We start from the raw sequence: 18145 nt of genomic DNA, 5'->3' as shown, positions 1-18145 counted from the left end.
CTGAGACCTTTTTGGAATGACGTGGGTCAAATACTCTCTGCTGTCTGAGGCTGTCCACTGGAGTTGATGCCCTGTGTTGTGTTACCAGGGCTCATGGAGTCTGAGTCTGGAAGCAAAAAAAGATGCAGACTGTTAAAGGTTGCCGTACAGGATTGAACTGGTGTGCACACCAGGAGAAGTTGATTTTTGAGGCCGGCGGTTGTCCAAAGAAGTGTGAATGGAAATGGTGGGACTACTATGGCATAACAATATGACAAAGCACTGTTAAACACTATTGTTGTTCGAGCCTGTTACCATGCCGTACCTGTAAACGGCAATTGTATATTGCAACATGAAATTAATGACAGCGAAACGCGAGATCCAGGCAATTAAACTATAGGATAAATGACAGCCATCTTGCAGAATGTCGCAATTTCGCAGTTTATTCAAGTACTTTACATAATCAAACATAACATCAAAAAGTATTTAGAACAACACCAGAAGACGTCAATTAAAAATCTGATCCAAAAATCAGTATTCAAAGCACTTTCACCATTTTTACAGGAAAAACTATAAATATAAATAAGACAATAAAAACGAAATTAAAAAACAAAAGCAGCCATCTTTAGATAGGTCTACTGTTAAAACTTGAATGCAGCATCCATGATGACACGCGGGATTTGGTCTTGAGCAGTGTCTCCTACTCAATAAAAATATCTACGTATCAAACTTTTTCACATATTGCGATATGCTCAAATCTACTTTAATCATATAAAATGACTTGCATTGAAACAAATGTTAAATAATATATTACTTTGTTCAGTAGAAATATTAGCAGAAGCTTACTGTGCTTATAATTTCTGGAAAAAATTTAAAAGGTGAAAAAAGTGTCAGAGGTCTAGTCATTGAACTTCTTTTTCAGGCTTTTAAGTAAGCCTCTGTCTAAAATCATCCCATTTCTGTTGAAGACATTCCAATCCGGTGCTTCTTCGTCTTAGTCATCAATTTTCTTGATGATTGGATGGAGGCCCAGAAAGGAAATGCCTCACGTCCAGAAAGTATGTGAAAATGTCCCACAGATCATTTCAAGCATATTGCCTAACCTATCCAATAGGATATAAATGCTAATTTGGTTTCAATGTGCTATACATATATTTGCTCTAGTAACGTTCTTGTTCCATCGTTAAGAAACCAAATCACTTTTGTATCATTTCATGACCTTGATGGGTCTGCGTATTAGGGCGAAGTGTTCTTTAAATGTTGTGTCTGCAAAGATTTCACGTGATATTCATAGATTTTGAGAGCCGGTCCCAGTTTTAATGAAAGTCCAGTCAAGACATCATTTCTAGTCATGAGGAGCAGAGACTTACCATCGATTTCCTACAAAAGAAGGAAAGAAGCAACGTTTATTTAAGCAGCAGACAGAATCAGACAGTTAATGAGCAGCACAAACTGCCAACAATGGCACCCATTTTTTCCTCATAGCATATACCTCCTAATGGTAACAATATATCCAGATTTCAAACAAAATATCAGCCATGAAGGGTCAATAAGCGTGCTCTTTCTTTCTTATTACAAACTGTGTAGGTGGCATAATTCCATGTGTGAAAGAAGAAACACGAATTACCAAATACCATGTGAAACTATAACCACAAGCTACTATATTTTATTATTAATTTGGGATCAATGTATCTGGGCAGTAAAAGCTTTTATTAGTGCAAAAGGGAAGCCATACATTTTTACAAAATGTGTCCAATGTGAGTAGTTGGATTGCACCATTAATTAAACAAGCATTTACAATGCAATAGGTCTCGCATTTGCGAGAGTTTATGCTATTGCCATTGTAAATGGCAATGCCTTTTATTTATTTGTTTAAAAAACCAACACATTAATAAAAGGCATTGTAATCTACAATGCCAATAACTCAAACTCTAGTAAATGCGACACCTGCAGCATTGCAAATGCTTGTTTAATTTGCTGGTAACTTTGGCGAGGCTTGACAAAGCAACAGAAACCCTGGCAGACAATTTGGTTTTGCACTGTAGCCACTATTAAAACCATGCTCAACCTTGTCTTGTCTTAAACTTTAGTTTTTTTCAGGAAATGTCATTGATTTCTAAGGATGTATGTTGGATCTTATGGTACTGGTTTGATAACTATCAAGTGTCCTGAAATCCATTGCCCCTAAATTTCGAAGACGGTGACAGTACCTCAAAGCATTGTAGGCCAAGAAGGACCAGGACAGCTAAACATGCTCCAGCACCCTATTCAGAAGCAGAGGGGGTGCTACTGCAGCTATCACAAGGACCCTTCACCTCATTTAGTTTTCAATGTGGTATAGAGGACAACTGCCCCGGTGCCCAGTTCACAATTGCAAACGTTGTTGCAGGACAGCAAGTACCCACTGAAAATGTGGGAGAAAATAAATGTACCTCACTGCCTTTGAGCACAGCGGTGGACTAACCCATAACACCACTGCCCTTGGAAAGGACCATGTTTACCCTACCCCCTCCTCCTTTTAGGAGCAGATAGCACTGAAGAGGCTACACAGTTATGGAAGTTGCTTGAACACATGGGTTTTCAACTCCGGAGAAGGTAGGATCCTGGTGATCTGGGCTTGGATTCGAGTCCTGAGTCTGCATATCATAACTATGCAGGCAGTGATCAAACATCTACATCTCCTACTCCAGGAACTCAGCATGAGCAATAACACAAATGCCATTAATAATTACGCGAGCTGTGAAGTGCCAATACCAAGTATTTTTTTCTGTACAACATACCTGCCTTCCTTTATTCTTTACAACCCACACGTCTACTTCTTCCTCAAATTCTAGCAAGCACCCCAACCTGCCTTCACTTTCCTCCCACTCTGCTCATTCTTAATATCATTTCCCAAACTTTTGTCCTAGATTTCTGTTTTTCTGCCCCCTGTTCTTCATTTGAACTTGCACAAAGCTCACTGGTGGCTTCTATGAAGATTACACCGTTTCAAGCGCTACAGGACATCCATAATGGTTTGGAGTTTACTGCGCTTTGAATCCTCTCATTCCAATCAATCTGCCTTGTTTCCCGGGCTTCTCTATTTCAATCATGCCCCTCCATTTTCTCCACATTAAGTTTGTCGAGTCCAGGCCTTCATTCCCGCAAGATGGTCTCAAGGGCACCCTGGGGGGCGCTGGGCATAATTTGGGTGTGGGGGTGATTGTCCCTCCTCAGATGACACTGCGCAGCGCGGCTCTAGGCGCTGCTTGGGTGAGGGCAGTTCTCTGGCTATTTTCTTTTCCTGACTACAATCACAAGCCGCCAGAGGGAGCTCCGATGCGATTAGCCCAGCAGTCAATAGATTCATCTAAACCCACCAGTCACTAGATTAATCTCACCAAAAGTGAGGTTAAAATGGCCGGCCCTCATATGACTGAGGAAGGTGCCCAGTGAGTCCCGAGAACTTCACTTCGACCTGCTGAAGGAAAAGAAGATCTATTAACACAATCACACAATTACTTTTGTAGCACTGAGTCCCGAGAACTTCACTTCGACCTGCTGAAAAAAAAGAAAATCTATTAACACAATCACACAACTACTTATGTAGCACTGAGTCCCGAGAACTTCACTTCGACCTGCTGAAAAAAAAGAAAATCTATTAACACAACCACAAAACTACTGTTGTAGCAGTGAGTCCCGAGAACTTCACTTCGACCTCCTGAAGGAAAAGAAAATCTATTAACACAATCACACAACTACTGTTGTAGCAGTGAGTCCCGAGAACTTCACTTCGACCTCCTGAAGGAAAAGAAAATCTATTAACACAATCACACAACTACTGTTGTACCTGTGGAAAATACCGAGAACTGCCTCCGAGTCAATCACTGGTTTCAAACTGTCATCGGAACAGCAGTCTGCAGAGAACTGCCCTCACCCAAGCAGCGCCTAGAGCCGCGCTGCGCAGTGTCATCTGTAAGGAGCTAGAGTTCCAACCATGGGGAAGAGACAGGGCAGGAGGGCGCGCAGCTGCCCTCAAAGAGAGCCCTGCCCCTTCAGGAGACTGACGAGGGACAATCACCCCCACACCCAAATTATGCCCAGCGCCCCCCAGGGTGCCATTGAGACCATCTTGCGGGAACTGGAGATGTTGTATTCTGTGATTAAAGTCGTAAGAGATGTGGCGCTAGCCCTGCAGACTGTGTACTCTGTTGGCAGGCATCTCTTTGAAATGTACAGATGGGGGCAGCAATGAGCTTCAGAGGGTCTGCTGGTCGGCAACACAGAACAGATCACACCCACCTTCTTGCCGCGACTGAGGCCCTACATTTCTGTGATTAAAGCCCTAGCAGGTGGGGTGCAAGCAATCTCAGGACCCTGTACAGAGTCACAGGCTCTGCTTGCTGGAAACTTTGTGAAATATACAGATCGTGGCCACAATAAACATCAGTGGTGTCTGCTGGCTGGCTATAAAGTGCGCCCCGTACAGCAGCACTGGCCTTTGACAAACTACTTTTTTGTGTCATAATTTTTAAGCACTTCAATGTTAACTTTCATCTCGGGGATGGGTCAAGGCGAATGAATTCCAGCGAAGCACGTCTACTTATGAAAAACGAACAGAATGTAATTTTGACACTGAATTGTATTTTGCGCCGGTCCTGAATGTCTCAAAGAAAGTGTGTGCGACTTATTTAACTGTCTTTGAATAAACGCGAGATTCATGGCAAAATTGACATTTTTTTCCCACGAGACTTGAAATGTTGCCTTCAATTTTTACAGGTCGCATACTGCAATGTGGAGAAAGAAGCCGTTCCTGGGCTCATTTGCATACCCATAATGCCATGGTGTGCAACTGCTACTTTGGGCTGGGTTATTCTGTTTAATTGTGCTACTGCTCGTGCAGTGATATGTTTGTAAGTTGGGGATGGAAAGCACAGAGTCCACGGATAGTGGGCCTTTCTCTGCAAAGTCACCCTTGGTGTAAAATATTTCCACATGAGACCTTTATATAGCGCGTCGTAGTGAAAACTTTTTGTTTGCCAGCATTACATTATAGCGTCTGGCGTTTCCTCTCGCAGTTGTCCAGGGACAACACTGCGCGATTCGAGGCTGCCGCAGCATCTGAGGGGGGCTCCTTCAGAGCAACAGCAAAGGGCGCCGGCCGATAGAGGGAGCTCAGTCTCCGGCTACACTACAATCACAAGCCGCCAGAGGGAGCTCCGATGCGATTAGCCCAGCACCCACACCCACCAGTCACTAGATTAATTTCACCATAAGCGAGGTTAAATGACTTAGGAGAACTTCACATCGAGTGTTTCCGAGCGTCAGTCTGTACAAGAAATAAAGATTATTTCAAGTTACCTTGGCGGGGCTTGCTGGGCTTGCTTGTGTGCTTCCCAGAGAGACAGGAGATGGGGAAGCGCGCGCGGCCGGCGCCGATCGCTTTCCAGAGCGTGCTCGTGACATCTCCTGTCTCCTGGGAAGCAGACCCGACAGCAATAGTATCGCGCCTGCGCGATGGCATATGGCTTCGCCATATGCATCGCAGGCGCGAGACCTAAAAAAACTGGTATATCTTTCACCCTATAACTTCATACAGTAATTGATTCCAATCCTGTCTCAGGCTCGCTCAGAAACACTATCCTTCCGTTACCTTGCTCGTGCAGCGTGTGTTGCGTGCTTGCGCTCGTTCGAGCCCTTGAACGTTTGGTGGTTCCTCCAGCCGGGCTTGAACCTTGCCAGCCTTAGCTGTAAACCTGTGCCTGCCCGCTGCACCCACTCCACCTTCTTTTGTCTTCCTCCCCTTTGTGCCCTTGCGCCAACCTCTTCCCTACTGCCCCCTACCATGGTAAGCTATTAGGTCACCAGCAATCCGCTCACAGGTGCCGGCCGAGCCGTTTTTCGCAGTCAGCAGCTGGGTCAGATTTGCCCTACAGAGTGGGAGCCAGTAGCTTTGGGGGTCCGGGAAGCTCTCCTGGGTTTTTCTTGCTTCCTACTCTGGCCTCCTGACAAAAACCTCTTTAACAACTGGTCTAGGGCATCAGTGGTAGCAGCAAGGGAGCTTGGATGGAAGGAATGAGGCAATTTGCACTTCTTAGAGCCCCTCCGACTCCGTGAATGGCTACGTGTATGCCTCTTGCACCGGGCTCAGGTAAAGAGGAGTGAGGTGTTCCTTGAGGAAGAGTTTGTAGAAAGCTTGGGGGTTGGGTTTGTGGTCAGGGTCAGATGGGGTGTCCGGGATGGCACAGGGGTGCAGGTAGGTGCTTTGATATGGGCGTGGGTGCAATGTGTGGCAGACGGGAGACACACCTGAAGCCACCAGGTTTCACCCAACACGTCTGCAGAGGTTAGGCGGTGATCTCTGTGCCTTTAGGGTTCAATAGCGCGGACGTAAACTGGGCTATAGGCTCTTTTAATCACTCCCAGCAAGAGATACATGCCCATGGACAAGTCAGGAGAATCGTCAGACAGCTGATAAAAACATGCTCTCAAAAGGAGGTTTTGAATGCTAATTAAAACTTTTGGCTTGTGAAGTCTGACAATATCACCAGAGCCACCAATGTAGGATCTACAATAGATGAGGACAGAATACCTCAAGCTCCCATATTGGTGCTATCCACCTTAGATCAGGGTTCAGTCTACTGACTCTATACATCTGTCTCAAGAATCACCACAATTAACAACACCAAAAGAAAGACAAAAACATCCATAAATCTATTAAAGAGTGCTTTTCAATTGATGTCTCCCAGTCAGTAGTCTCTGTGAGTACTAAGAAAATACCCAACATCACCCAATCCAAGACCCTAATGGACAAAGCCTCTAACTTAGAGGTTATTGCCTCAGGTCTTAATTTTTCAAGTATAATTCCATCAAAATTTTGCATTCCTACCAAAACAATTACAACAGTGGCCATAGTCAGTGTTTCTCCAACCAATGTAATCTCACACATTAACCAATCAGAAACAGACTCTATATATGAAGAGGATCCAATGGATGAGGGAAAGAGTAATACGGAGGGTGACACAGACTAGGCATTCCCAATAAATTAATCTTCTATATTACATAAATAACACAACTCACTTGCAAGATCTCTGGATAATACAGCTTTATTGGAGGAGCTACCTGAACTAAATAGCCCCCTGCTCCCAGATCTGTATTCTAGTTCACGGCTTCACCATCATCGTAATAACTCAATTTCAGACAACATCTCAACGCCACCAGTATACCAAGTCCAGCAGGCTATGGGAACGACACTTTCCAAAATGGCAAAAACTATAGGACAGCAATCCAATGCATTGACAGGGCAAACATTACAATTGAAAAAGATCAAAGAAGAGCTAAATACATTTAGCTCTATTTGTTTAGTACTTCAAAAGGCAGAGAGAATTATACAGAACTGAGACTCCCACTTGAGCAACCTGGCAAGCTCGACGACAATCGATCTTCAGCAGCTTTTGCCAATGAAGCTATTTTCTAAAAAAGTGCCTCTTCTTCAGGATTTGATTACTCCCTACTGCTGATGTGTCAATTTTGGTATCATCCAACTGAGAGCTACTACAAAATCTGAGGAACTCTCTTAAAATCCAGATCCAACTCAGATCAAAGGCCAGTTTAACATGAAAATTGTGATAGTGTGAGTTTACTGGATGACTCCACAACAACTGACGGCAAAGCTGTGGCACATAGAAATGCAGCATAAATGCAATTTCAACATTATGTCAGTAAAAAGTTCAGAGGGCGGAGCTAGCCGGCGTCGATGGTGGACACGTGAGCCTTCGGCTCCTCGCCTAAGCCCCTGTAAAATCTTGCTAACTCATCCTGCACAGTGTCCAGACTTCTGCATTTAGCTCTATTCCTCCACCTGAGACCCCTGGTCACTAACGGTAGGGTCGGTGGCCCTGGAAAGCTACGATCTCCGGGCGGAGAGCAGTGCCGCCTCGGCGGTCGCGGACTGGGCCTGAAGCCGCGGACTATCCTGGAGAGCGGGCCGAGCGACGTCATCCGACGTGCGGCTGCAGCAAACCCCCGTGACCGGAGTCTCGGTCCTACGGGGAGAGACCCGATACTTGTGCGGACTGGCGCTGATACACCCTCTTCTCCTTGGCCGCTGCCCCCCGTCTTGGACCCTCGTCCCCAAAAGGAGTGGCTCCTCGGCAGCGCAGTAGCTGTTTCGGATGTCGCCAAACGGCGGCCTTGCTCCGGCGGAGTCAGAGTGAGTACGCAGCCGGACCAGAGTACGCCGACGGACCTGCGGGCCTCCCCCCCTTCGTGCTGTGTGTTAAGGGACGGCGCGGACGCAGCGGCGACGGCCAGTGTAAGAAGAGTTCCCGCTGGAGCAGTGCGAAAACGGAGTGATTCTCCTGCGGGCGCCATTTTGGGACCCTCGTGACGGTGAACCTGGCCTAGCGGTCCTCGCTACTGGCGGTAGCAGTGCGCCTCCCCTGAGTTCATCGGCCACTGCCTCTGCCCCCGGAAGAGGAGCGAGGAGCCCACTGCTCCCTGGTCTATCCCCCAACCAGGACTGCCATGGGGAAGAACGACTCTACGCAGGCTAAGCTCTCCTTTGATCGGCGGCGGCCTAAAGGGACGGAGACGCCGGCAACCGAGGCGCCCCCAAAGGGTGCCACAGCGACTGGCCCGGCGGGCTCAGAACTACGAGACATGCTTATGTCCATGGTGAAGGGGATACAGGACAGTATTGCGTCTGTTGGCACCAAAATTGACGCATTGTCATATCGTATGGACCGCATGGCGGAGCGCGTCGACAAACACGCTGAGCGCCTGGACATGGCGGAACGGCGGCTCACTGAGGCGGAGGAGGCACAAACTGAATGGGACAAAGATAGGAAGCAATTCGGCAGGCTCCTCCAGGTCATACAGGACAAGTCTGAGGACTTAGAGGCGAGGTCGCGCAGATCTAATATCCGCATCACGGGTGTGGCGGAAACCACCCAAATCGGTAAAATGGAACTCTTTGTCGAGAAACTTTTAAAAGTCTTGCTGGGTGAGGAGGCCTTTTCGCCCATGTTCATTGTCGAAAGGGCGCACCGCACTCTGGGCCCACAGCCGAAGCCGGGCGCCCCCCCTCGCCCTATCATAGCGAAACTTCTAAACTACCGAGACAGGGACACGGCGCTGCGCCTGGCGAGAGACAAAGGCAAGCTGCAACATAAGGGCATGGACATCTCCCTCTACCCGGATTTCACTGCCAAGGTCCAGGAGGAAAGGAGACAATTCGCACCGTACAAGAAGCAGCTGCGTGCCCTTGGCTTAGATTACGCTATGTTATATCCAGCCAAGCTCCGAATTACCAAACAGGGGCATTCTCACTTCTTTACGGACCCCAGAGATCTTCAGAAGTCCCTGAAAGAATGGACTAGAGAACGCAAGGAAGCCCAGAAGCACCACGATGAAGACTCCGGCTCCGCTTTTCACATGGATGAGCAGGACTGATTAGGAGTCCGTAGGGTACTCTATCTTGCTTCCAACGGAGTGGGGTTGCTCCTCACTCGGAGACGCTGAGCCCCCCCAATGGGGCGGTAAGTGGCGGATTGAATGATAATGGCAGCCCCAATGGTGTGGTACGAGGAACGAGTTCTACGGACACCCGGCTGGGTGCCGCCTGACAGTTTTGTTTCTTGTGGATGGGCGCTGCCAGGGGGAGGGGGGCACGATCTAATGCTGAGCCGGTACTAGCTGGCGGTATGCCTTGAGGGGGTAGGTGGGGTGGCGGGGCACTTTGGGGTGATTTGCTAATGACACTGAATTACCCGCTGGGGCAGGCCTGTGGGACGAACTTGATTTGTGTAGCTGAGCAGTAGGAGGTACTGCTCCTGACAGGCGTTCTCTGCCCCGGCGCTTTTGGCTGTTTGGCTTCACTGCGAGCCAGTTTCAAGACTACCTTGATTTTGTTAATTTTGGGTTGATGGGGGGTGGTATTGGGGCCTGTCTGACCTGGTTGGGGGTGGTAGGCTGTGGGTGGGTGGGGAGGTGGGAGACCAAATTGGGGGGGGCAGCTGAGGGATGTTCTTGTTTCCTTGTTTGCGGGAGGTTGCATGTTAAATCAAGTGAGGTGCTGCCTGAGGTTGTGCTTGGATCGAAATGCTTTTTGGTATACGTGGCGACTGGCTGCCTGTGCATTTTAATGACGTGGAACCGATATAATGTGTCGCCGGTAGTTGTACCCAGCTATGGAACTCGAGCTGCCGATATTGCTGACTGCTCTCCAGATAACCTGTTGCTGATATGTCTAATAATGCTGTAAGAAACACTACACATACCCCACATACTCTGAAGATGATGTCTTGGAATGTCCGGGGCCTGAACGACTACCGTAAACTGCGGAAGGTCCTTAGCTACTTACATAGACACCATGACGATCTGGCCCTTCTGCAGGAAACTCACTTGCCCATTAACAGCAGGATGTTGCAGGCTCATGGGCTTGTGGGTAACGCAGTGGCAGCAGGATTTACAACACACTCCCGGGGGTCCTAACCTGGGTCAGCCCAACCTCACAACTGAAATTGGTCCCTGTGGTAGCAGACGCTGGGGGTCGGTTTGTTCTTGCTAGGTGTGTGGGTAAGGGGATTGACTGGTTGATTGTCAACGTTTATGGCCCTAACTACGATAACCCAGACTTAAAGCCAGGCTGGAAGGTATAGACTCATCAAAACCTTGAAATGCTTCCCGACTAGGGGCAATAGAACATGGACCCTGGCCCTCAACTGCAGGGGCATACTCCAGTTCTATGCCAATCTGAACCCATTTGGATCCCTCTGTCCGTACTCTCAGGGCTCACTAAGCTAACACTTGGGGAACCCTTCTCCTCACCTGTGGACACCATCTGTGCAGCACCTAACCAAAGCTTGCTCACAGGTTTGCCCCAACAGAAAGTACCCACATGGCCAACACATTGGTGTGGCCCTGTCCACCCTCGGGGGTGTGACTTCTGTCTACCTCTCAGGAGCAACTCTCTTCAGCAGGACAGCAAGCCACAGTAGCCACTGGCAGCTGTCAGTGATGAGAGCCAGACCACAGGCCTTTTATGGTTCTCCAACCTCTGTGGCATCAGAGAGTGGGGGCAGTAGCCTCAGGTACCTGGCACCCTTGGTCCACTCTCCCTCCTGTAAGGTCTGGTATGACATCCTGACACCCCCTGTACCCGGTGGCTGGACAGGAGACTGGGGTGGGCTTTCCCACATCCGGTCCTCCTCCTTGGGGCTCTGCACCCTCCCACCTGGAGCAGTACCCCCTTCCAGAATTGTCAGAGCACCTGTGGTGGGTGTCCTGCACAATTCGCCCACCAATTCAGGGGTTCTATCCTGCAAGTGGGATTCCAGCTAAGGGTCTGTACCCTTAGACTGGGGCCCTGCACCCTCCCACCTGGATTAGTGCCCCAGAAGACAAAAAGGTAGGGATGCTGTTAGCAAATGCCTTTCCCTCTAGGTCAGGCAACACTTTAACCTGGCTTCCCAACCTAGGGACTAAACACTACGGCTGAGCACCCGCCTGGTACACCAGGACTTCCTGGAGAGCACCCATGCCCACCCCAAGGGTAACACATGACTCGTGTTGTGTGAAAGGCTGCCTGGCGCAGATCTCCAGACCCCTGTCCATCTGAGATAAATGAAGATTGTACTTGGTATGGTGGGTATTTTATGATGGCTCCAGGAACCCATCAGAGGGGGGATTGATGGAGCAGATTTTTCGCAAAAAGAAACCTGCACAGTTGAACACCCCCGTAATATGTACTAACAGCGTGCAGTGTAATACTAATACACAAAATACGATGAAACATATGGGAAACTGCTTTGCACACGCATGCACTAATGTAAAATAAAGCATGAAAGTACTAAACTGTATTTACATTGCGCTTTGAAAGTGCATGACAAGGCTGCATCTTGCATTATGTTTTAAAATAAAAAATAATTCTGCTCTTACCTAAAGCTTTGCTAGGAAATATACTAACATGGGATAGTGCAAAGATGGGTGGTAAACAGTGAAAAGAGCTTTTTTATGTAATTAATGAAAGTTTATGTTCCATTTGCCATAATGAGCCGTATGGGCCTCCATTATTCGTAAAGTGGCCTGATAGATGAGAGGCTAGAGAGGGAGCAAGAATGACCTGACAAAGCAGACAGAAGAGCTGAGCGCAGCAGAGGATGAATAAAAGTTCAAGGTTGTTCAGCTCGAAGTGCATTGTTCGCCTGCCAAAAGATGAGACTGAGCGTGGGACTTAAGACCTTGTCCACGGACAAAGCTGAAAACTATATGTGAAAATAATGAAATGTTTCAAGTACTGGAATGACTGAATGAGTCAAACCTTATATCATAGAATAATGAGCATGTAGAAATTCTGAATGGGAACCTAGTGGTGTGACAGACCACTTCCTAAATCCACAATGAGCTATCAAATTTCATGAAATGTTTCAACTGATGTGGGACGGACATGTAGGTTTTAGGTATAACTGGGGTGCCTTTACTGCGTGTGGTTAGACTAGACTTGAGAGGAGAGAGATCAGAGGGGTGATGCGTCGCTGTTCATCGGTTTGCAGAGAGGCCTAGCTGTTCCTGTCCCTGTCCTGTTTCTTGGCACCGAAGTCTTTATTCCCTGACTCTATTTCTGGGGACCCCCACTACCTCCATGGCCAGAGTGTGGTATTTCACTGATCTCTGGGTTAGTATTTATCCTTCTGACTCGTACATTGCATAATCATTTGCAAATGTAATTTTATCTCTGAAACTTATGTCTCTTCAACTATCCCCTCCGACATATGTATGTTGTTTCACATTATTTTGCTGAAACTGATGTCTCTTAATCTATCCACTCCTTCATGTGCATATCGAATGTTGAAGATGAGCATGACATTGTTTGCATTGCTGATGTTTTTCACTCACTCTTGTGAATTTTTTATTGTTTTCAATTGTAACCGTATGCAATGAGCATTTATACTGACAAATTATTTGAGATAAACTTTATTATCTTACTGAGAGTCTGTGATTATTTAGCTGACTAAATAGTTAGTTAGATAGTCCTATTATTACCATCAACTTCTCAACCAATTTGTTCATCGACCAGAGGAAAGAGAGTTAATATACAGGTTTAGTTATGTATTTAGAAATGTTAAATATAAACCTGTGAAGAAACCAAATTTCTAAACGTCATTAAAACTTGACCCCCAGCACGTCAGGGATTTGGGGAAATGTGTATTGGGCCATTGTATGTGATGTTATCGAGTATTGATCCCTGATTAATTGGTGAGTGCTAGATCACTGCCTAGAGGGAAAACATATCTGAAGCTTAGTTTTAAGAGAGCAAACTGTAGACCAATTTATGAGGCAATTAGATACTGTTTTTCCACGAAAGACAATCAATTCATTGGGAGGCTTGTACATTTTCTGGATCTTGTACATCGCTGTCTTGAATAGTTTTTGCACATTTAATTTATGGTTGTAAATTTATAGTGGTAAATCGCTGTTGTATCTTTAGTATTTAAGATGGCTTTTATTTGTTTTTATGATTGTATTTGACAGCTTATTATAACTTTGCAACAAATATTTGATTTGAAAAAAAAAAGATTCCAACCTTATTTTATTTGTTAAGCAATAAAGAGACAAGAAAGAGCTTCTAAGTGATGAATGAGGAGTATGATTAGAAATATGGAGGAGAAGCTGTCACCAGTGTCTTAAGGAGCAGAAGATTTTTAGGTTGTCATTTTCTGCTAAGCAATTCTGATGTTTGGTGGTATTGTAACAAAAGTGTTTCCTACCTGTGCTAACATGGTTTGAACTGATCAAAAGACAGTTCACTAGTGGTTACAACAATCTGGCAAAGTTTCAAGTGTTTTTATTACTTGACGAGGAGAAGCTCCATTAACAGCCCAAAGAGTCGGGTTCCAGACATAAAACGTTACAAATGGCTTTAGAGGCAGCTAGAGTGGATACTGAAGGACAGGGGTCATTTGCACAAGAAGAACAAGCTCCTTACCTTCAGTAACCCTCTCTGGTAGAAATGCTATCTACCTGCAGATTCCTCAGCTTTTTAATATTCCCCAAGAAGTCAGTTTGGATCGAACATGTGTTTCTTGCTCTAACTCACCTTTTTAAGGAGGAAAATCTTGACAGTACCCCTTCGAGTTGATAGGTAGTGTCATGCATCTCCATGGTGATGTTGCTCCACTCCAGTAGTGACGCATGGGCCTCCATATAAGTACCACCTAGGCATGGTGACGTCATTTCCTTTCGGTGAGGATGAGGAGCCCAGACATCAGATTGATCATGACAAGTGTGCAGATCCCCAATTGTTAGATGAAAAAGTCCAGTTTACGGATTGGGGAGGTGGGAAGGTTGGTGAAGAATATGTGGTTAGATAGAGTCTACTAAACTTTCTTCTAATAGATGCTGCTAATGATAGATTCTACACCTTTTCAATAGATATACAAACTGTTCCTCCCAGGAGGTGGAAACCAAAAAGTCTCTCACGACCATGTGGGTCAAGTGCCATTCTCGACTGACCTGACTGTCCACACAGTAGTGCTTTGGGAACGTATGGAGGGGCGCCCACATAGCAACCTTCAAAAATATCCAGAACAGGAACCTCAGAAGCCAAAGCAGTAGTAGCAGCCTTCGCTATGGTAGAATGAGCCTGCAAACCTTCACTGTGGTCACAGTGTAGCAGATCTTAATGCAGAGTACAATCCAGCAAGAGAGAGTCCTCTTCTGCACAGTCTTACCGCTCTTTGATCCAGTGAATCCAACAAAGAGCCAGTCGTCCACCCGGTGTTCTCTGTTGTGATCATGGTAGAAGCTTAGAGTCCTTTCAGGATCCAGCCAGTGGAGTCTCTCCTCCTCCTTAAAAAGGTTGAGTTAGAGCAAGAAACATCAGGAGGGCTATGTTTTGCCAGACAATGTGAAATGGAGTAACTACCATCACAAGAAAGGTTTGTAAGGAATATGCTACTTACCAGTATGCATCAGTTCTTGGCATAGAGGGCTGCAGAGTGGTACATTATGAATAGATCGCCATCTGGTGTTGGGCTCGGATGATTGCACTTTGTTTTTCTCTTGGAGAGTCTTTTGTATCTTGGTGACTCCTCCCTTAGTTGGTAGTGCGCATGGGCATCGGCTCCATCCTTAGATTGTTTTGCCATAGTAGGGTTAGATGGAGTAGTGTAGTAGAATACAGATAAGAATGCCCATGTAAGTGTATCTAAATAAGAATAATGTTGGAACAGACACAGGTTTCCGGGGAGGCTGGGAGGGCATGTACCACTCTGCAGCCCTCTATGCCAAGAACAGATGCATACTGGTAAGTAGCATATTCCGTTCGAGGCATATGGGCTGCAGATGGTACATTATGAATAGACTATACAGCAGTTCTCTCCCTAGCGGTGGTCGCCAGTGTCTGTTGCAACTGTCTGAAATAAAGTTTTTAATACTGCTTGTCCCACTCTAGCTTGTTGTGTTGTGTGCACATCTACACAATAGTGTTTTGTGAAGGTGTGTGGTGTAACCCAGGTAGCTGCTTTGCATATGTCATCTAGTGGGATGTTTCCCAAAAATGCCATAGATGCCCCTAGTTTACGTGTAGAGTGAGCTCTAGGAGGAACAGTTAATGTTCTCTTTGCTTTTAAGTAGCATATTTGAATGCATTTTACAATCCATCTGGCAATGCCCGCCTTAGAGATGGGATTGCCTTTGTGTGTTGGAGAAAACGCAACAAATAGCTGTTTTGTCTTTCTGAAAGTTTGTGTTCTTTCTATATAGTACAATATGGCCCTTCTAACATCTAATGTATGTAGGGCTCTTTCTGCTACTGTTTGTGGTTTTGGAAAGAAAACCGGTAATTCCACTGACTGATTGATGTGGAATGCTGAAATTACTTTTGGTAAGAATTTTGGGTTTGTTCTAAGAACCACCTTATTTTGGTGTAACTGCATAAATGGTTCTTGAATTGTAAAAGCCTGCAGTTCACTTACTCTTCTAAGTGACGTGATAGCTATGAGGAAGGCCACCTTCCATGTGAGGAATTGTATTTCACACCTATGCATAGGTTCAAAGGGTGGCCCCATCAGTCTGGTAAGTACTATGTTGAGATTCCAGACTGGGGAAGGTGGTCTTCTTGGTGGAATGACTCTTTTGAGTCCTTCCATGAAAGCTTTAATTGCTGGTACTTTAAACAGGGAAAGATGTTGTCTGTTTTGTAGGTACGCCGCTATAGCTGCGAGATGAACTAGAGGTATATGCTAAGTTACATTGCTGTAAGTGTAGTAAATAGCAAATGATTTGTTTAGTGGATGCGTCCAGAGGGTTGATTTGCTTACTGTTACAGTGTATAGCAAACCTTTTCCATTTTGCTGCGTAGCATGCTCTGGTGGTAGGACGTCTTGCTTGTTTAATGATTTCCATACATTCTGGTGGTAGATCTAAATATCCAAACTCTATGACCTCAGGAGCCAGATCGCTAGGTTCAGTTGTTTGGGATCTGGGTGCATTATTTCTCCATGGTTCTGTGTAAGATGCATGGGTAATAATCTTAGCTTTTGATGTGGTACTTGTGAGAGTTGTAGCAGTGTGGTGAACCACGGCTGTCTTGCCCACGTGGGTGCCACTAGTATCATTGTCATTGAGTGTTGCTGCAGCTTCCGAACCAGTAACGGAATTAGTGGTAGAGGAGGGAACGCGTACGCAAATTTGTTGGACCAATTTATCCATAGTGCGTTGCCCTGGGACCGTTGGTGTGGGTACCTGGATGCAAATTTTTTGCATTTTGCGTTCTGATGATTGGCAAACAGATCTATCTCTGGTTGCCCCCATTTTTGGAAGAATGGCTGCAGTATTTGGTCGTGCAGCTCCCATTCGTGTACTTGTTCTGACTGTCTGCTTAGGATGTCTGCTATCTGATTTTGAACTCCTGGTAGGTGTTCTGCTAACAGATAGATCTTTTGAGGAATGGCCCATCTCCAAATGTCCTGTGCTAGTTTGGATAGTTGGAGAGAGTGTGTCCCCCCCTGTTTTTGAATATAATACATTGCAGTCATGTTGTCTGTTCTGATCAGGACTGCCTTGCCTGTTATTTGCATTTGGAAAGCTTTTAGTGCTAGAAACACTGCTAATAGTTCCAGGTAGTTGATGTGCAGTTTCTTTTGCTGCACACTCCACTTCCCCTGCACTGTGTATTTGTCCATATGCGCTCCCCATCCTGAGAGCGATGCGTCCGCTATTATTATTACTTGTGGAATTGGCTCTAGGAACGACCGTCCCTTGGAAATGTTTTCTGTGTTCCACCACTTCAGAGAGCGGTACGTCCGTTCGTTTACCAACACCAGATCTGTAATCTGACCTTGAGCCTGATTCCACTGTGTCGCTAGACACTCCTGTAGTGGACGCATTTGAAGTCTGGCATGTGGTATTAGCAGTATGCATGAGGACATCATGCCTAATAGTTGCATAAACACTTGTGCTGGTAGTGAGTGTTGTGGTTGAAATCTTTGTATTAACCCGACCATTGTTTGTATCCTGACTGGGTTGGGGTATGCTATTGCTTTTTCTGTGTCTACTGTAGCCCCCAGGTATTGTTGAATCTGGTTTGGTTGCAGGTGCGATTTTTTGTAGTTCACCGTGAACCCTAGGTGGTGCAGCAATTGAATTGTCTTCTGTGTGTTGCGAAGACATTCTTCTTTTGACTTGGCCTTTATTAGCCAATCGTCAAAGTATGGGAAGACATGTATTTGTTGTCTTCTTAGGTGTGCTGCCACCACAGCTAGACATTTTGTGAAAACTCTTGGTGCTGTTGTGACACCGAACGGAAGGACTTTGAACTGATAGTGTTGTCCTTCTAACACAAATCTTAGGTATTTTCTGTGGGCTTTGTGAATTGGGATATGAAAGTAAGCGTCTTTTAGATCCAGTGTAGAAAGAAAGTCCCCTTTCTTCAGTAAAGGGAGTACTTGTTGGAGCGTGACCATGTGGAAATGCTCCGAATTTATGTAAGCATTGAGAGGTCCGAGGTCTAATATTGGTCTTAGGGACCCGTCCTTTTTGGGGATCAGGAAGTATAGAGAGTATACTCCTGTTCCTTGTTGATCTTTTGGGACCTTCTCTATTGCATGCTTTTGTAGAAGTGCTAGAACTTCTTCTCTTAACAATGTCAGATGATCTTGACTCATTGGACGCTGTTTGGGGGGGA

At 45.9% G+C, this 18145-nt stretch overlaps 1 protein-coding gene across 3 annotated transcripts in view; it reads right to left on the bottom strand.

The window, feature by feature from the left end:
- Nucleotides 1-331: 331 nt before the first annotated feature.
- The window catches only part of SAMD13 (sterile alpha motif domain containing 13), a 346193-nt gene continuing 328379 nt past the window's right edge, over nucleotides 332-18145 (bottom strand). For 2 of the 3 annotated variants that reach the window (XM_086954289.1, XM_086954290.1), the window contains one exon: nucleotides 333-1359. In XM_086954289.1, coding sequence (XP_086810415.1) covers nucleotides 1216-1359 — 144 coding nt within the window. In that variant the 3' untranslated portion in view covers nucleotides 333-1215. Of the gene's footprint in view, nucleotides 1360-18145 lie in introns of all 3 variants that reach the window. The other variant, XM_086954291.1, reaches the window with a different exon arrangement.

This window comes from Lissotriton vulgaris, chromosome 1_1 (assembly GCF_964263255.1).
Source record: "Lissotriton vulgaris chromosome 1_1, aLisVul1.2, whole genome shotgun sequence".
NCBI lineage: Eukaryota > Metazoa > Chordata > Amphibia > Caudata > Salamandridae > Lissotriton > Lissotriton vulgaris.
The sequence above is the reverse complement of the archived record's forward strand: the minus strand, read 5'-3'. Positions and strand labels throughout refer to the sequence as shown.